The sequence below is a fragment of the Pectinophora gossypiella genome, unplaced genomic scaffold (genome assembly GCF_024362695.1).
Source record: "Pectinophora gossypiella unplaced genomic scaffold, ilPecGoss1.1 Pgos_32, whole genome shotgun sequence".
In the NCBI taxonomy this organism is placed as follows: Eukaryota; Metazoa; Arthropoda; class Insecta; order Lepidoptera; family Gelechiidae; genus Pectinophora; species Pectinophora gossypiella.
This window is the reverse complement of record NW_026063242.1, coordinates 34,074-52,595: the sequence shown is the minus strand read 5'-3', so window position 1 is coordinate 52,595 and position 18,522 is coordinate 34,074. Positions and strand designations below refer to the sequence as shown.

The following is an 18,522-nucleotide window of genomic DNA, read 5'->3' as shown; positions in this document are numbered from 1 at the left end:
ATAACTATCAGGGGGTGATAAGTGGTCGATACTGATGCCAAAAATGCAATCAGTAAAATTATTGTCTGTCTGCCTGTCTGTCTGTCTGTCTGTCTGTCTGTCTGTCTGTCTGTATGTTCCTTATAGAAACAAAAACTACTGGACGGATTTTAATGAAACTTGGTACAATTATTCTTCACACTCCTGGACAGGTTATAGTATACTTTTCATCACGCTACAATCAATAGGAGCAGAGTAGTGAAGGGGAATTCTTTTGTATGAAAAATCTAAACCACTCAAGTTAGACGTTTGAAATTTGGCATGCAGGTACCTTAGATACCGTAAAGGTGCACTAAGAAAGGAATTCCCGAAAATCCTACGGGAACGGGAATTAGCGGGAAAATCCTTTTGTATGAAAAATCTAAACCACTCAAGTTAGACGTTTGAAATTTGGCATGCAGGTACCTTAGATACCGTAGAGGTGCACTAAGAAAGGAATTCCCGAAAATCCTACGGGAACGGGAATTAGCGGGAAAATCCTTTTGTATGAAAAATCTAAACCACTCAAGTTAGACGTTTGAAATTTGTCATGCAGGTACCTTAGGAACCGTAGAGGTGCATTAAGAAAGGAATTCCCGAAATTCCCACGAGAACGGGAATTAGCGGGAAAATCCTTTTGTATGAAAAATCTAAATCATTCAAGTTAGATGTTTGAAATTTGTCATGCAGGTACCTTAGATACCGTAGAGGTGTACTAAGAAAGGAATTCCCGAAATTCCCACGGGAACGGGAATTAGCGGGAAAATCCTTTTGTATGAAAAATCTAAACCACTCAAGTTAGACAATTGAAATTTGTCATGCAGGTACCTTAAGTACCGTAGAGGTGCACTAAGAAAGGAATTCTCAAAATTCTCAAGGGAACGGGAATTAGCGGGAAAATCCTTTTGTATGAAAAATCTAAACCACTCAAGTTAGACGTTGGCATGCAGATACCTTAAGTACCGTAGAGGTGCACTAAGAAAGGAATTCCCGAAATGCCCACGAGAACGGGAATTAGCGGGAAAATCCTTTTGTATGAAAAATCTAAACCACTCAAGTTAGACCTTTGAAATTTGTCATGCAGATACCTTAAGTACCGTAGAGGTGCACTAAGAAAGGAATTCCCGAAATTCCCACGGGAACGCGAATTAACGGGAAAATCCTTTTGTATGAAAAATCTAAACCATTCAAGTTAGATGTTTGAAATTTGGCTCGCAGGTACCTTAGATACCGTAGAGGTGCACTAAGAAAGGAATTCCCGAAAATCCTTTTGTATGAAAAATCTAAACCACTCAAGTTAGACGTTTGAAATTTGGCATGCAGGTACTTTAGTAAACTTAAAGCTTAGTTGCAACAGGATATTACAAAATTCCCACGGGAACGGTAGTTAGCGGGAAAAAACATTTGTATGAAAAAATCAAATCTAAATAAAAGGAGAAACTGACTGACTCAGTGACTGACATATCAACGCATAGCCTGAACGGCTAAACGAAGGCATTTGAAATTTGGAAGGGACATAGCTTAGGTACCGTAGAGGTGCACTAAGAAAGGAATTCCCAAAATTCTCAAGGGAACGGGAATTAGCGGGAAAATCCTTTTGTATGAAAAATCTAAACCACTCAAGTTAGACGTTGGCATGCAGATACCTTAAGTACCGTAGAGGTGCACTAAGAAAGGAATTCCCGAAATGCCCACGAGAACGGGAATTAGCGGGAAAATCTTTTTGTATGAAAAATCTAAACCGCTTAAGTTAGACGCTTGAAATTTGACATGCAGGTACCTTAGTTAACTTAAAGCTTAGTTGCAACAGGATATTGCAAAATTCCCACGGAAACGGGAGTTAGTGGGAAAAAAACATTTGTATGAAAAAATCGAAACCGCGTAAGATAGATATTTTCAATTCAATTCAATTAAATTATTTATTGCATTCCATGTAGTACAATGGGGTGTTACATAGGCATAGGAACTAAAACATGGACCCTGTAGGGCACAGCAACGTTGAAGGGAAGAGAGGAAGTGTGTATTAAAATTAAAACTCAATGAACAATCAATTAAAAAAAAAACAATTCAATCAATTGATTCAATCTAGCATGCATGCATACCTTAGTAAATATAAAGTTTATTTTTGGCTGTATTTTGAAAAATGGGAGTTATTGGGAAAAAAAAATGTGCTTATGAAAAAATCTAAACTGCATAAGTATGCACTCCCACACACACAAAGATCTCTCTCTTATATAACACGCCACGCGGACGAAGTCGCGGGCAAAAGCTAGTTATAAATAAATAAGTAGAATTCGAGGATACAAACGATAACATCTGAATTGTAGATATAATCACAACAAAACAAAATCTTTCGTAGAGTGGTTAAAAATACGTAACCAGAAGGTAATTTGCAAGTTCTCTTGTACACATATGATACATACAGGGTGGTAGTGACATCGTTACGAATATTGAGGGGAATGATTCAGACCATGGTTCTGAGTTTATATCAAGAGGGATTTTCCGTCGCAAAATTCATATTTTTTTAAATTATTTTCAATTCTACTATTTGCGAGAACACATAAAATACAAAAAGGTGGTAGAATTATTCTAATAACAATGTTGTGATATGTTCGGCCTGCATGAAGGCGTACAAAAATACATAAAAAATAATAATAAAGAAATGGTACATTGAATAGAAAATTATACTTATTATTAAATTCTTTACTTCAAAATTCCACTTGATGTTAACTCGGAATGATGAGCTGAATCATTCCTCTCTGTATTCGTTACGATCTCACTTACACCCTTTAAAAGTACATAAAGGTAGTCTTACAAATAGGTATGGGTGTTAGTGATACCGTAACAAATACTGAGGGCGATGATTCAGACCATGATTCTGAATTTATATGGAGTGGAAATTCCTGTCGGAAAATTCATGAAAATATTTAATGTTTTTTTTTTAAATTAATCTCAGTTTCATACATACGTTAACACAAGTGAGGCTAACACAGCAGTGTCGGAAACATTTTCATGTTCATATCTAAAAGCACACGTGTATTACTATGAAAATGCCAAGTCGTTTGTCAGCGTGAGAATGACAGCGTGAGTCAGGTACCTTGGCCATGCGCCTGCGCCGACCTCGTCGCCACTCGCTAACCAATCATATTAAAGACGACGATACGAGCTCAATAGCTGGTTCTTTAAGTCAAAGTTCAAAGGGCAATCGAGAAGATGAGCGCCCAATGAAGTATTTCAAAGTAAATAACCAAAACACGACGGCGTTGCAAGCCACACCAGGTATGTAACTGCAAGCTTTTATATCATTAGCAAAAGTGTTCGTAATGTCGTTCTTGTTCATCAACAAGTAGATAGAGAAAAGAACTTAAAGCTGTGCTTCTACTGGAGCGGTTTACGTTTACGGAGCGTGCGGAGCGTTCATATATCTTGCATTTTGTTTTTTAACAAAACCGCGCCTGCTTCCGCGCATTTCTAATATAAAGAAATGGTACATTGAATAGAAAATTATACTTATTATTAAATTCTTTACTTCAAAATTCCACTTGATGTTAACTCGGAATGATGAGCTGAATCATTCCTCTCAGTATTCGTTACGATCTCACTTACACCCCTTACAAGTACATAAAGGTAGCCTTACAAATAGGTATGGGTGTTAGTGATACCGTAACAAATACTGAGGGGGATGATTCAGACCATGATTCTGAGTTTATATCAAGTGGAAATTCCTGTCGGAAAATTCATGAAAATATTTAATGTTTTATTTTTTTTAAATTAATCTCAGTTTCATGCATACGTTAACACAAGTGAGGCTAACACAGCAGTGTCGGAAACATTTTCATGTTCATATCTAAAAGCACACGTGTATTACTATGAAAATGCCAAGTCGTTTGTCAGCGTGAGAATGACAGCGTGAGTCAGGTACCTTGGCCATGCGCCTGCGCCGACCTCGTCGCCACTCGTTAACTTTGAATGACTGGTCGTGATGACTCATCTTCCGTCTACGCTTTTGGAGAAGAACATCCGCGCGAAATTCTACTCGGGAGTCGAGGCGACTATTTTCATGTAATCGATATTTTAGTCGATTATAAACAACTGCGTCATAATGTTTGTTTATAGTTGACGCAATGTGGTTTATTTCGCTAGAGTGACGTAAAAATAATAATTTTGCGTGGAATACTTCCGGGTACAAAAATTAAAGAATTAAATAATTACAAAATACTCACTACCGCTCCACGTAACTAATAATTGCGCCGCCGATATTCTCATGTATATATTATATTTCTTTATTATTTTTAGCAACCCCATCCCGTGCACCGCCTTCACCGACGTCGAGTCAGGATGGCGAGTGCTTTAAACGTCGTGATTTACCAATAGGAGTCGCTAAATCGGATAAAAAGCCAGGTAAGATATTTTTTGGTGCATTAAAGTGATTTTTGTATTGTAAAAAACGATACAGGTGTCAAATGTACAAATTACATGTGTATGTTTTCTATCACAAATACTTCTTGCCTGAGTTTCGGGAGATGCGTTATAATGCTTACAAAACAGGATGTTAGTGACATCGTAACGAAAACTTTGAGGGATAATTGAGAATTGATATTAAGTGGAATTTTCCGCCGCCAAAGTATGGAAATGAAAATAGTTTAAAAAAACTAATCAATATCATGAGTTTGTATAATATGCTATATTCACGATTCAAATATACACTCGCCTGCAAAACTAAGTACTACAATTTTAAATATTTTTTTTTCTAAACTTTAGAATTTAAAAATATTCTACTTTGTACGAGCGAACTCGCACATTATTATTTTACGCTGACATATCTTTTCATATATATTGTAAATTACGCAAACTAGTGACAATTAAACACTCAATCTAAACGCACGTGCCTTTCCTTTCCGGAACCTAACAACGCAACATATATGTAGGGATTACGACCCGACATATTGGTCCTTCGAGAATTTTTGTGAAGTGAAGTGTTGTGTTTTGTGTGATCTGTACTGTGATATTGCGATCGGTCCGACAGGCCTCCCAGAAGCGGGTCTCACCCGTCGGATTGAGAAGGCGCTCTACGATTACAGCAAAGGTCCAAACACGGTATTTTATTCACTGTAAACAACCAGCAACGCTCTTTTGAGCTACGATTAACATTGAACAATCTGAACATCAAACATTGAACATCTTTAACATCTAAACAACATATTTAACATTTAAATAACATCTTTAAAGAACTTTTGAACATTATTCTTCAATATGGAGGCTCTTCTAGAACGTCAAAACACGATTGAGGACAGCATTCGGAGAGTGATAACTAACTTTGGAAAAGATTCCGTGCATAGGAAGACTCCCGAATACCTCAAATCGCGAGTGGAAACACTAACCAACTTGTGGGGTGAATACGAAGCCAACGATACACTTCTTCAGCAAGAAGATGATAAGTCTGCTTCATATTTCATTCAAAACAAAAAAGAAATATTACATCTTTATTATACCGGAGGATTGGAACGTATTAGGAACACGAAACCATATAACATAACAACATTAACAACTGACAGGGATGAACATGGCAGCGCGGGTGAAGGTGGTTCCCAAGATAACAGAAGCCGGAACAAGGGATCACCCTCCCAGAGTGATGAACTTTTGAGTCAACAGAAAACCAACTTTCGAGCTTTTGATCGTGTTGTGAGAAATATCAACTTGGATATTTTGAAGGAAAAGTGGGAGATCAAGGATAAACTTGAGATACTTCAGGCTCGGTGGAAAGTCATCGACGAACTACATTGGAAAATTGACAATCTGTTAGAAGGTTCCAACTACGAGTATGAAGAGGAATTTTCTAATTATGAACAAACATATGAGAACGCCAAATCAGGATTGAACCGTAAAATGAACAATGTGAAACATCAAATCGACTCTACACCGCATATTGAACTGCCTACATTCACAGGTAACTACCTAAACTGGCCTGCTTTTTCTGATTTGTACACTGAGGCAATTCATAACAACCCTACGCTCAACAAGTGCCAAAAAATGCAACATTTAAAAGGAAAACTCAAGGGTGAAGCCGAGCGCCTTGTCCAACATTTAACTATCTCATCTGACAACTATGACACTTGCTGGGAAATACTGAACCGTAGGTACAACAACCTTCAACTTCTGTTTACTAAACTAATGCAAACTTTCATGAACCAACCACCGATGCAAAAACAAACCGCTTATAAGATAAAACGACTTCACGATATTAGTCTGGAAACAGTACACGCCATCCACAACCTCGGGGTAGATACGTCAACGTGGGATCCCATTCTTGTCCACATTATGACTGAAAAAATGGACCCTGAAACATACAGTGCTTACATGGACGCTCGAAAAGATAAACGAAACTTACCTGTCTTTGACGAGCTCATTTCAATACTGGAAAGCAAGTTTACAGCATTAGAACCCCTGAACAAAAAGACCAAACAGGGTAGACAGGGTACTCCACCTTCAAAGGAAAATGAACCTAAACATAAAGAGAACATCAACGACTCAAGGTTCAAGTTCGCAAAAACGTTCAAAACAACTTGGGAACGCATTTGACCATTGTGTAAAACGAACGAACATGTCCTACTTACATGTTCAAAGTTCTTAAATATGACACCGGACGTAAAAATACACACTATAAAGACATTGCCTGTCTGTGAAAATTGTCTGTTTTATCACAAATATAAATGCACGTCTAAAAACAAATGTAAAATATGCAATCGAGGCCATCATACGATTCTACACGACGCGTTACATGACACCTCCACCGCTTCAAACAATGTACAAATGTCGGCAAATTCAAATGCGACCGCTTCAAGCTCTACTTCACGGAAGTCGAACCACGTCTCTGGGAACTTGAATGAAGTATTACTAGCCACTATCGAACTTAAAATACGCGCCAGAGATGGAGCATGGTTAACAATGCGATGCCTATTAGATCAGGGGTCGCAAATAAATTTGATCACTGAAGATGCTGCACAACGTTTAGGACTCGAGAGATGTAATCAGAGTTCGTCAGTTTTCGGAATAGGCACCTCCGCCACTCAGAGTAAAGGAGCTGTACAACTGGTCTGCGAGTCACGCTACAACAATTATACATTCATAACAAATGCTTTGGTGATGCCGAAGGTAATAGGACTCCTACCTAACTTTACTTTTGAAAAACAACCCTGGTCGCACTTACATAATCTTAACCTAGCTGATCCAGAGTTCAACATATCCAAGCCTGTTGATGTACTTTTGGATGCCACGGTCTACGCTGAAATAATTATGGATGGGATACTGCGCGGCTCAAACAACGCGCCTATCGCTCAGCAGACAAGGCTGGGTTGGATTTTGACAGGTAATGTTAGAACATTTAACTGCCACGCAGTCTTGAACAACCTGGAAGAGATTTCACAATATTGGGAGATGGAAGAAATAACACAACATAACAGTAACATGACACCAGCCGAAGAATATTGTGAAGATCTATACCAAAGAACAACGACGCGGCGTTCAGATGGACGATACGAGGTCAAGTTACCTATGAAACCCAATTTTGAAGAGCACTTGCCTTCATTGAGGCCACAAGCTGTCGCTCAATTTAAGCAGCTGGAAAGAAAATTTGTCGGGGACACATCTCTATCTGAAAACTACAAAAAATTCATGGCTGAATATGAACAATTAAACCACATGAAACTGTGTACCATCCCGCGGGACCCGAGCTGTTATCTTCCGCATCATGGGGTGATTCGGTTGGATTCGCTAACTACGAAACTTAGAACAGTTTTTAATGCTTCTTGTAAGGCAAAAACGGGCTATAGCCTAAATGAACTCATGGAGGGCGGCCCTAATCTCCAAAAGGACTTACAAGCTATGATATTATTATGGAGAAAGTTTGAATTCGTATATACAGCTGATATTGAGAAGTTTTACCGCCAAATATTAGTTCAAGAACAGGATCAACATTTACAGAAAATAGTGTGGCGGGAATCTACATCTCAACCTATTTCAGATTACCAACTGTGTACAGTCACATACGGGACTAAGGCCGCTCCTTACCTTGCCATGCGAACCATCGCCCAACTAGTGCAGGACGACGGACACAAGTACCCATTAGCCACGGATATTTTGAACAAACAGCTGTATGTCGATGACTTACTCGGCGGCTGCAATAACATACAAGAAGCTAAAGAAGCACAACAACAAATAATTAACATCCTAATCGGCGGCGGTTTTAAGTTACGTAAATGGGACAGTAACAACAACCAACTCCTTGAACATTTACCGAACGATGTGATAAGTCAAAATATGTTTGACTTTAAACACGCTGAAACAAACAAAACGCTCGGCCTGTCGTGGAATCCGCGTACCGATCAATTTACATTTTTAAGCGTCATACAGACACGCGATGAGATGCGGCCAACAACAAAACGCACATTATTATCGAGCATATCTAAAATCTTTGACCCGCTCGGTTGGCTGTCTCCTATAACAATTAAAGGCAAGCTCCTGTTTCAAAAAGTATGGGCTATAAACTTGGCCTGGGATGATGTACTTCCGGAGGAAGTGCAGCAGGAGTGGAACACGCTACAAGAAGATATACACAACATTGCCGATATAAAAATTCCTCGGTGGATGGGCGATACTAATAAGCCTATAGAACTACACGGATTTTGTGACGCATCGGAGAAAGCATACGCATGCGTCATCTACTGTAAATCCGTGACTAACGATAACAAACATATAGTAAAATTAGTGGCAGGGAAGACAAAATTATCACCACTCAATAAAACTATGTCGCTCCCACGGCTGGAGTTATGCGGTGCATTATTGCTCGCTAAACTAATGAAAAAAGTCATAGACACAATAAACATTCAGACAGGAACAATTACAATACATGGGTGGACCGATTCAATGGTAGTTCTGGGTTGGTTGCAGGGAGAAATTGGACGTTGGAAAACGTTTGTTGCCAACCGAGTGACTGAGATTAAAGATGTCATGCCATCACATTGCTGGAGACACGTGAAGTCAGAGGACAATGCCGCGGACTGCGCTAGCCGAGGACTATTGCCTTCTCAGGTGCTTAAACATGACTTATGGTGGGAAGGTCCGAAATGGCTCAAAACCATCAACATGGAACACCAACCAACGATGACATATGAACCTGTCACGGATGAAGAGAAAAAACCAAAGGTTTTCACTATCAACTCTAACTCCCAACCAACGCTCGTCGAGTCCCTTCTAAACAATCACAGCTCTGTGGGGAAGGTGACGCGCATACTGTCTTGGGTATTACGTTTCATTCATAATCTACGGAACAAAAATAATAAAACTACATCGAACTTGAATGTGAATGAAATCCGAAACGCGCAATACTTTATTATCAGGGCTGTGCAACACAAACATTTCAACAAAGAATTTGAACAACTTTCTAACGAAAATAAACTACCACGGAAAAGTCCACTGTTGAACTTGAATCCTTGGATTGATCAGCACGGCATATTGAGAGTCGGCGGCAGAATTACCCTTTCAAACCTGGAAGAGCAAAACAAACATCCTATGATCATACCTAGTAAGGATCGATTGGGTACTCTCCTGATTGACTGGGCACACAAAATGACCTTGCATGGTGGGGCAAGGCTTACACTAACTTACCTGCGGAACCAATACTGGCCGCTTGGCGGCATGACGGCTGTCAAAAAAGAACTACACAAATGCATCAAGTGCCTGCGCTTTGGAGCTCTCAGTAAAAACCAGATAATGGCTGACCTGCCAAGACCCCGCGTCACGCCATCACGCCCCTTCACACATACCGGGGTAGATTTGGCCGGACCTGTGGATGTAAAATCTAACAAAGGCAGAGGCATAGCAACAACCAAGGGGTACATAGTGATCTTCATTTGCATGTCTACCAAGGCCGTTCATATAGAGCTGGTATCTGATCAAAGCTCTATAACATTTTTGGCTGCTTTCAAACGACTGTGTGCTCGTCGTGGAACTCCAAAACACATGTACAGTGACTGTGGCACCAATTTCGTTGGAGCTGCCCACAGCCTGAAACGAGAACAGACAGAAGCTTTAAAACATTACTTACCTTCGGAAGTTATGGAAGACCTCACGAACTGCGGCGTCGAATGGCATTTTAACGCTCCTTCATGGCCAACAGCAGGCGGTTTGTGGGAAGCAGCAGTTAAACGAATGAAACATCATTTGAAGAGGGTGTTAGGGGAGCAGAAGTTAACATTCGAAGAGTTCGCTACTCTATTAACACAAATTGAGTTTTGTATTAACTCGCGGCCCCTAGTCGCGTTAACAAACAGCATTGAAGATTTGGACTGTCTCACACCTGGACATTTCCTAACTGGAGACCAAACATTAGCCCCTCCGCTTTCGGAAGAGGTAGAAAACATTAGCCTGGGAACACGCTGGAAGCTCACGGAAAAAATGCATAAAGATTTCTGGCGAAGGTGGTCCGCAGAATATCTTCAATCCTTACAAACACGAAGCAAATGGCATTACGCTGGAAAGGATTTCCAAGTCGGTGATCTCGTGATCATCAAGGAGGATCATGTACCGCCAGCTCGTTGGCTGCTGGGCAGGGTCATTCTGACTCATCCTGGTAATGATGGCCATGTGCGCGTGGTAACTCTGAAAACTAAAAACAGTGATGGAGTCAAGCGTCCGACCAGCAAACTGATCCGATTGCCCATTGACTCACAGGAACCTGAAACACAAAAAACAAACATTAATCACAGTCAAGACAAAGATGAAGCACAAAACGCCAACAATCAACAAAAACAACGTAAACCTAAAACAAACACGGGAACATTCAGCAACTTATATAATATCTTATACATATTATTAACAACATTCTGCATCTCTGTAACCGCAAAAGAAATACCACGGAAAATGGAAGTGACAACCCTAAATCACAATCAACCGCTTTACTTTGATAAGGTTGCTGATATGCAACTGATACAAGACGAGTGGAAAATGGTCATTTATTACAACTTATCTATTTACTGGCATAGTTTAACAAACATCGAGTACCATGTAACCATGTTGGATGACTTGAGTAAGGACGAACCGGCCTTCAAACCGTTGACATCTCAGTTAAGACATGAAGTAAAGGAGCTTCAACATTACAGCACGATTCTGAAAACCGAGCATGGCAGACGATATAGAAGAGGTCTCATTGACGGGGTGGGCTACGTGGCTAACTCGTTATTCGGTGTGCTCGACGAACGATTCGCCTCCAAATATGATGAAGACATTAAAACGATTCAAACCAATGAGAGCTCTACTCAACTTATATAAACAGCACACTTCGATTATTGAGGGAGAACACAACATTATAAAACGAAACGAAGAGATGATGGTCAAACAGTTCTCAAGCATTAGTGAACAAATGTCTGACTTGAACAACCTAATCCAGGGTGAACAAAGGAAGGCTATGCACATTACTGCAGCAGCCCTTACAGCCAACTTGATTATCGACAATTTAAGACGCTTACAACAGCAACTACTTGATCTGGTAACAGATGTACGAAGCGGTCATTTGGACACTCATTTATTAAACCCAGAAGAGTTTGAAAACCAACTTAACATTATCACAGCTCAGATCCCAAATGACGTCACGCTGCCATGTATCAGTAGTCAACAAGACTGCATTCGCGAAATGTATAAACTTTCAAGAGTGCATGTACGACTTACAGACTTCTTGATATTTGAGATAAAGCTGCCCCTGATCAACAGTGAGCCTTTTGAACTGAATCGAGTAATACCTATTCCGATTATCAACCTGAACGAGGCCGCATTTATCAAACCAACAGCCAAGTATTCCGCTTTAAATCTCAAGAAGGACATGATCATACCGCTAAATGAAGAAGAGGTACATTCAGGATGCATATCATTCAAAGACAACAAACTATTATGTCGGCTAAACCTACCTATACATACAACTTCTAAGGAACGATCTACACTTTGTGAGTCACAAATCATAAACAATAAAAACTTATCTAATTGAGGCACCGTTGTATCGAGTTGTCGCGATGAGTGGATCATGTTACACAGCCGCGCCGACTGGCTGTTCATAAATGTTGTCAGGAATGCGCTGTACGCATTTTTTGCCCGGACGATACGGTGAAAACTGAAACACTGCATGGTGCCGGTATTATAAAGATAAGGCTCGGCTGCATGCTGAAGGGAGATAACATCGTAATACATTCGTCGAAAACTTATCGATCAGAGGTTATACTAAACAATGATGATGAGATTTATTGGCCTGAGTCGGAAGTTAACCACATACTGAAGGAAATTAACTTCACTTATACGCCTGAAACCCACGATAAACAGTTAAGAGTCATACAAGAACAAATTCATACAGTAAAGAAAACACAAGACAATCTCAACACACTTCAACTTTCCCATGACGTACATCACTACACATTATACGGATTTATTGTGTTAGTTATCATCATCATCACTGTAAGTCTTGGGTTATATTGCAAAATGAAGAAATCCAAGACTCACAAGATCGAAGTAATTGAGCTGCAGAAAACTGAAGTAAAACGGGAACCACCTGCGATGAAACCTGTGGAACGACAGTCTACTAGGCGTGTCAATAAACAAACTACTCCTTAATTTTGATGATTTATTGTATTTCGTTCTTTTCTTAAATTTCGGCAGCATGTACGAGCGAACTCGCACATTATTATTTTACGCTGACATATCTTTTCATATATATTGTAAATTACGCAAACTAGTGACAATTAAACACTCAATCTAAACGCACGTGCCTTTCCTTTCCGGAACCTAACAACGCAACATATATGTAGGGATTACGACCCGACATACTTATAGATAATTTTATCAGCTTTCTTTGCAACTTATGAACTATACATCACTTGTAGCTTAGTGTCAAAAAATCAATTAACATGTATAAGTGTTTTCTGTACGTTCGTGTACATAACTAATAGTAACAAAATCAAAATTTTAGCACTGCTGGTACAATAGGTACAACCTATGCTATAAGTACCAGCTATCTCCCATTGACACAATAATATCCATAACAGTTTGAGCGGAGTTCTAATACAAGATGCAATTACTATTATTTTAGAAGTCTGTTAGCTCCGGCTTTATGTTCTCCACTATTTTAATATATTTTCCGTGCTAGTTCGTGTGTATGTATGAGGGTGTGCGATGTGTGTGAGGGTGTTTTTTGTAATTGTAAGTTCTTTGGTCTGCTCGTAATTGTTGGTATTGTATGAAAACACTTTGCTCATTTCAGATTTACACGCATACTTCCCTGTGGTATTAGTGGAACGTTTGAGTCATAATTTCGAGACTGGCAGTCAGAATGGACGAGAAACTGGCAGTAGAGCCACGTCAGAGGGTAGTGGGGTTCACAGAACCTCAGGAGGCCGCGACCTCGCCAAAGGCTGTGACGCGTCTTCAGGGCGAGAAGGAAAAAGAAGTACGACACACAACGACACTCGCGTACTAACTGCTAGATTGGAAGAACCCAATCATATTAAAGACGACGATACGAGCTCAATAGCTGGTTCTTTAAGTGAAAGTTCAAAGGGCAATCGAGAAGATGAGCGCCCAATGAAGTATTTCAAAGTAAATAACCAAAACACGACGGCGTTGCAAGCCACACCAGGTATGTAACTGCAAGCTTTTATATCATTAGCAAAAGTGTTCGTAATGTCGTTCTTGTTCATCAACAAGTAGATAGACAAAAGAACTTAAAGCTGTGCTTCTACTGGAGCGGTTTACGTTTACGGAGCGTGCGGAGCGTTCATATATCTTGCATTTTGTTTTTTAACAAAACCGCGCCTGCTTCCGCGCATTTCTCGATTTATATCGAAGCTCTCATCCAATAGGTGTACGACGCTTATTTGCGTAGGTAGCATTCGCTGCGTCTATTGGTATAATAAAATAAGCCCTAACATAATAAAAACATTGATATAATTCGCGCTGCGCGCACCGCGTTTGCGCAACAACGCAGACAAGTGATATTCAAGCAAACCGCTGATTCAAGATCTTGTAAGGGTTATTATTTATGTGACAAAACAAATATACTTTTTATTTTAGAACGGGGTCCTTCGGCAAGTATTACTCGTCCAGCCACCAAAAGAGCTCTGGCGACAAGACGTAAGTAGCTGAATATAACATTACTAATTTCGCCTGTGGTTCATAATGGGGTGAACAGAGCCATGAGAGATCTATCGAATATTTCTGACACGAAGTCCTAAGATGGATGTTCTATACTACGTATGGAATGGACACTCCCCACCCCACCGATCCGATCTTACCTCTCCTCTCACAAGAGTTTGGCTAGTACGCAAGAGTTAGTTATGGGTAACGCGAACAAAACAAAGAGTCTCCGGTTTGTCCCATGGGAAAACTTATGCAGAAGGAATTATGAATTTTAACTGATAATTAAATACACGAGTCTAATTGAAAAGGTAAGTATAGAAATTATAAATAAATAAGTAGAATTCGAGGATACAAACGATAACATCTGAATTGTAGATATAATCACAACAAAACAAAATCTTTCGTAGAGTGGTTAAAAATACGTAACCAGAAGGTAATTTGCAAGTTCTCTTGTACACATATGATACATACAGGGTGGTAGTGACATCGTTACGAATATTGAGGGGAATGATTCAGACCATGGTTCTGAGTTTATATCAAGAGGGATTTTCCGTCGCAAAATTCATATTTTTTTAAATTATTTTCAATTCTACTATTTGCGAGAACACATAAAATACAAAAAGGTGGTAGAATTATTCTAATAACAATGTTGTGATATGTTCGGCCTGCATGAAGGCGTACAAAAATACATAAAAAATAATAATAAAGAAATGGTACATTGAATAGAAAATTATACTTATTATTAAATTTTTTACTTCAAAATTCCACTTGATGTTAACTCAGAATGATGAGCTGAATCATTCCTCTCTGTATTCGTTACGATCTCACTTACACCCTTTAAAAGTACATAAAGGTAGCCTTACAAATAGGTATGGGTGTTAGTGATACCGTAACAAATACTGAGGGCGATGATTCAGACCATGATTCTGAATTTATATGGAGTGGAAATTCCTGTCGGAAAATTCATGAAAATATTTAATGTTTTTTTTTAAATTAATCTCAGTTTCATACATACGTTAACACAAGTGAGGCTAACACAGCAGTGTCGGAAACATTTTCATGTTCATATCTAAAAGCACACGTGTATTACTATGAAAATGCCAAGTCGTTTGTCAGCGTGTGAATGACAGCGTGAGTCAGGTACCTTGGCCATGCGCCTGCGCCGACCTCGTCGCCACTCGTTAACTTTGAATGATTGGTCGCGATGACTCATCTTCCGTCTACGCTTTTGGAGAAGAACATCCGCGCGAAATTCTACTCGGGAGTCGAGGCGACTATTTTCAAGTAATCGATATTTTAGTCGATTATAAACAACTGCGTCATAATGTTTGTTTATAGTTGACGCAATGTGGTTTATTTCGCTAGAGTGACGTAAAAATAATAATTTTGCGTGGAATACTTCCGGGTACAAAAATTAAAGAATTAAATAATTACAAAATACTTTAAAAAAACTAATCAATATCATGAGTTTGTATAATATGCTATATTCACGATTCAAATATACACTCGCCTGCAAAACTAAGTACTACAATTTTAAATATATTTTTTTCTAAACTTTAGAATTTAAAAATATTCTACTTATAGATAATTTTATCAGCTTTCTTTGCAACTTATGAACTATACATCACTTGTAGCTTAGTGTCAAAAAATCAATTAACATGTATAAGTGTTTTCTGTGTTATAAATATAATATTTTATTAATAACAATAGTTTCAGAACGTATGACGTTGTCAATACTTATGACGTTTCAACTTTTTTTAAAAAGTAAAAATATATTGTCTCTTGTTTCCCTTCCGTCTGGTCCGTCAACTACATTGCCACGTTGATATAATTATTCGGTTTTTCGTATTTATATAGTTTATAAATGATATTGCTTAATCTTTGTTTCTGTATAATAAAGATTATTGGCAATGTGAACCACGTTGTTTTTCATGAGGATTCCTGCTGCCCAAGTATCGTCGAGTCACCACTGTTCGATCCACGTGCCACGGGGTAACCTCTTTGGTCACATTTTTCTTCAAGACAATTCCATCAGGTTTCGGGTCCAGGACGCTAGTGGCCCTTTAACAGAGTGAGTTATTCATTACTGTATTTAACGGCAAGAAATATGCCTAACGAAGAGAAAGACAGCAGCGTGCTTATCGCCGGCTACAACATTGAAAAACTTAATGGTTCACATAATTATAACAACTGGAAATTTTCTATTAAAATGCTTTTATCGCTGGAAGGCCTATGGAGATGTATTGTGGGTGAAGAGACTGATTTAACAAAAGATGAGAGAGCATTGGCTCGCATCTGCTTATCAGTGCATTCCAATTGCTATCAGTATGTCCGGGAAGCAAGAACAAGCAAAATAGCATGGGAAAATCTCGCTAATGTATTTGAAGACAAAGGCTTGTACCGACGGGTGCTTCTGTTAAGGAAACTGCATAAAATAGAGTTCAGTTCCTTCAATTCTATGTCTGAATACATCGAACATACTATGCTCCTAGTGCAACAACTCGCTGACATCAACCGTAATATAGATGACGAGGAGGTGGCTGAAATTTTATTATCGGGATTGCCACAAGACTACGACATGCTCGTTTCTGGTTTAGAAACCGCATGTATGACTACAAGACTGTCAAGTGAAGTCGTACGAGCCCGATTATTGCAGGAAGAACTTAGGAAAACCAATGGCATTAATACAGAGACCAACACAGCTTTCATATCAAGGTCAAAATTCAAGAACGTCATCTGCACTTATTGCAAGAAAACTGGCCATGTCAAAAACAAATGTTTCAAACTCAAAAATGAGAAGAAGAAGAAGAAACAGGAAGAGCAAACATTTTTGGCAACGGCATTTTTAGCAAAAACATCCAATACTTCATGGATTGTCGATAGTGGTTGTTCGCAGCACATGTGCAATGATACATCATTGTTTTCAAATCTTGAAGAAAAGAAAAGCAGTGTTATTATTGCTAATAATAGTGTATTGGACTGTATTGGTCAAGGATGTGTTAATTTAAGCTTAGGTGATAAGCAAACACAAATTGATAATGTACTATATGTACCCGAGCTCTCTGCAAATCTCCTCTCGGTGAGTTGTCTGACTTCTAGTGGTTATAAAATAGCATTTGATAATGTAGGTTGTTTTATATATAAAGCTAATGAGTGTAAAATTTCTGGTACACCTTTATGTAAGGCTTCTTATTTAAATGGGACATATCAGCTTAGTGGTAAGTCATCTTCGTGTGCAGTGGTGCATTCTTCGGTTCTCTTGCCAATGCAAGACGCACAGAGTGTGAACGTGGCTGAGGTGCCAATTGACTTATGGCACAGGAGGCTAGGCCACTTAAGTCTGTCAGGTATGTTAGCAATTAAGGGTGTGGCTAAGGGTATATCTTTTCAGGTTGACAAAACAGCATTGAAAAGCTGTGTGCCGTGCTTGGAAGGAAAAATGGCTGCAAAGCCTTACCCCAGCGGTGAAGCTCAACGTGCTACAGCTCCTCTTCAGCTGATACATACCGATGTCTGCGGACCCCTGCCCGTCGAGAGCTGGGGGGGCGCAAGATATCTTGTTACCTACACCGATGACTACACCAGAAAAAGCTTCGGATGTCTCCTTAAGAAGAAAAATAAGGTATTTAATTCTTTTATTAATTTTAAGAATTTTGTTGAGAAGCAAACGGGTTTACGTATCAAAGTGTTACGTTCCGATAATGGAGGGGAATACTGCAGCCGTAAATTTTGTGATTTTCTTAAGAAAGAGGGCATTTTACACCAAACTTCAGTTCCTTACTGTCAACAACAAAATGGCGTCTCTGAGCGTCTTAATCGGACACTCATAGAGAAGGCTAGATGTATGTTGATTGGGGCAGGCTTAGACAAACGTTATTGGGGCGAGGCAGTTATGACTGCCATTTATTTAAAAAATCGTAGTCCTACATCGGCTTTGTCTGGTCTTACGCCAGAGGAAAGATGGACTGGTTCGAAACCAGACCTAAGTCACTTACATGTGTTTGGGTGTATTGCCTACTCTTTATTGCCTGATTGTAAGAGGCAAAAATTGGATCCCAAAAGTAAGCCATTTATATTTGTAGGTTATAGTGACACCTCTAAAGGCTTTCGACTTGCAGACCCTTTAAATCCTAAAAATGTAATTATATCCAGAAATGTTGCTTTTATTGAAAATCAATTTTACACTCAGACTGACAGGAAGGATTTTAAAAATGAATCAGAAATCAGAATCATTTATTCAACGTAATTATCATGGATAAACTTGTTGAAGGTCAATGTAACATTTTGAATTTACGTCATTTCGCAAGGTGTTATGGCTGAGGAGAAGAAATG

The 18,522-nt window shown here is 39.1% G+C and overlaps 1 protein-coding gene across 1 annotated transcript; it reads left to right on the top strand.

The window, feature by feature from the left end:
• Nucleotides 1-6,963: 6,963 nt before the first annotated feature.
• Nucleotides 6,964-11,343, top strand: LOC126380961 (uncharacterized). The gene has a single exon (XM_050030527.1). The coding sequence runs from the start codon at nt 6,964-6,966 to the stop codon at nt 11,341-11,343; it is 4,380 nt and encodes a 1,459-aa protein (XP_049886484.1).
• Nucleotides 11,344-18,522: the final 7,179 nt, after the last annotated feature.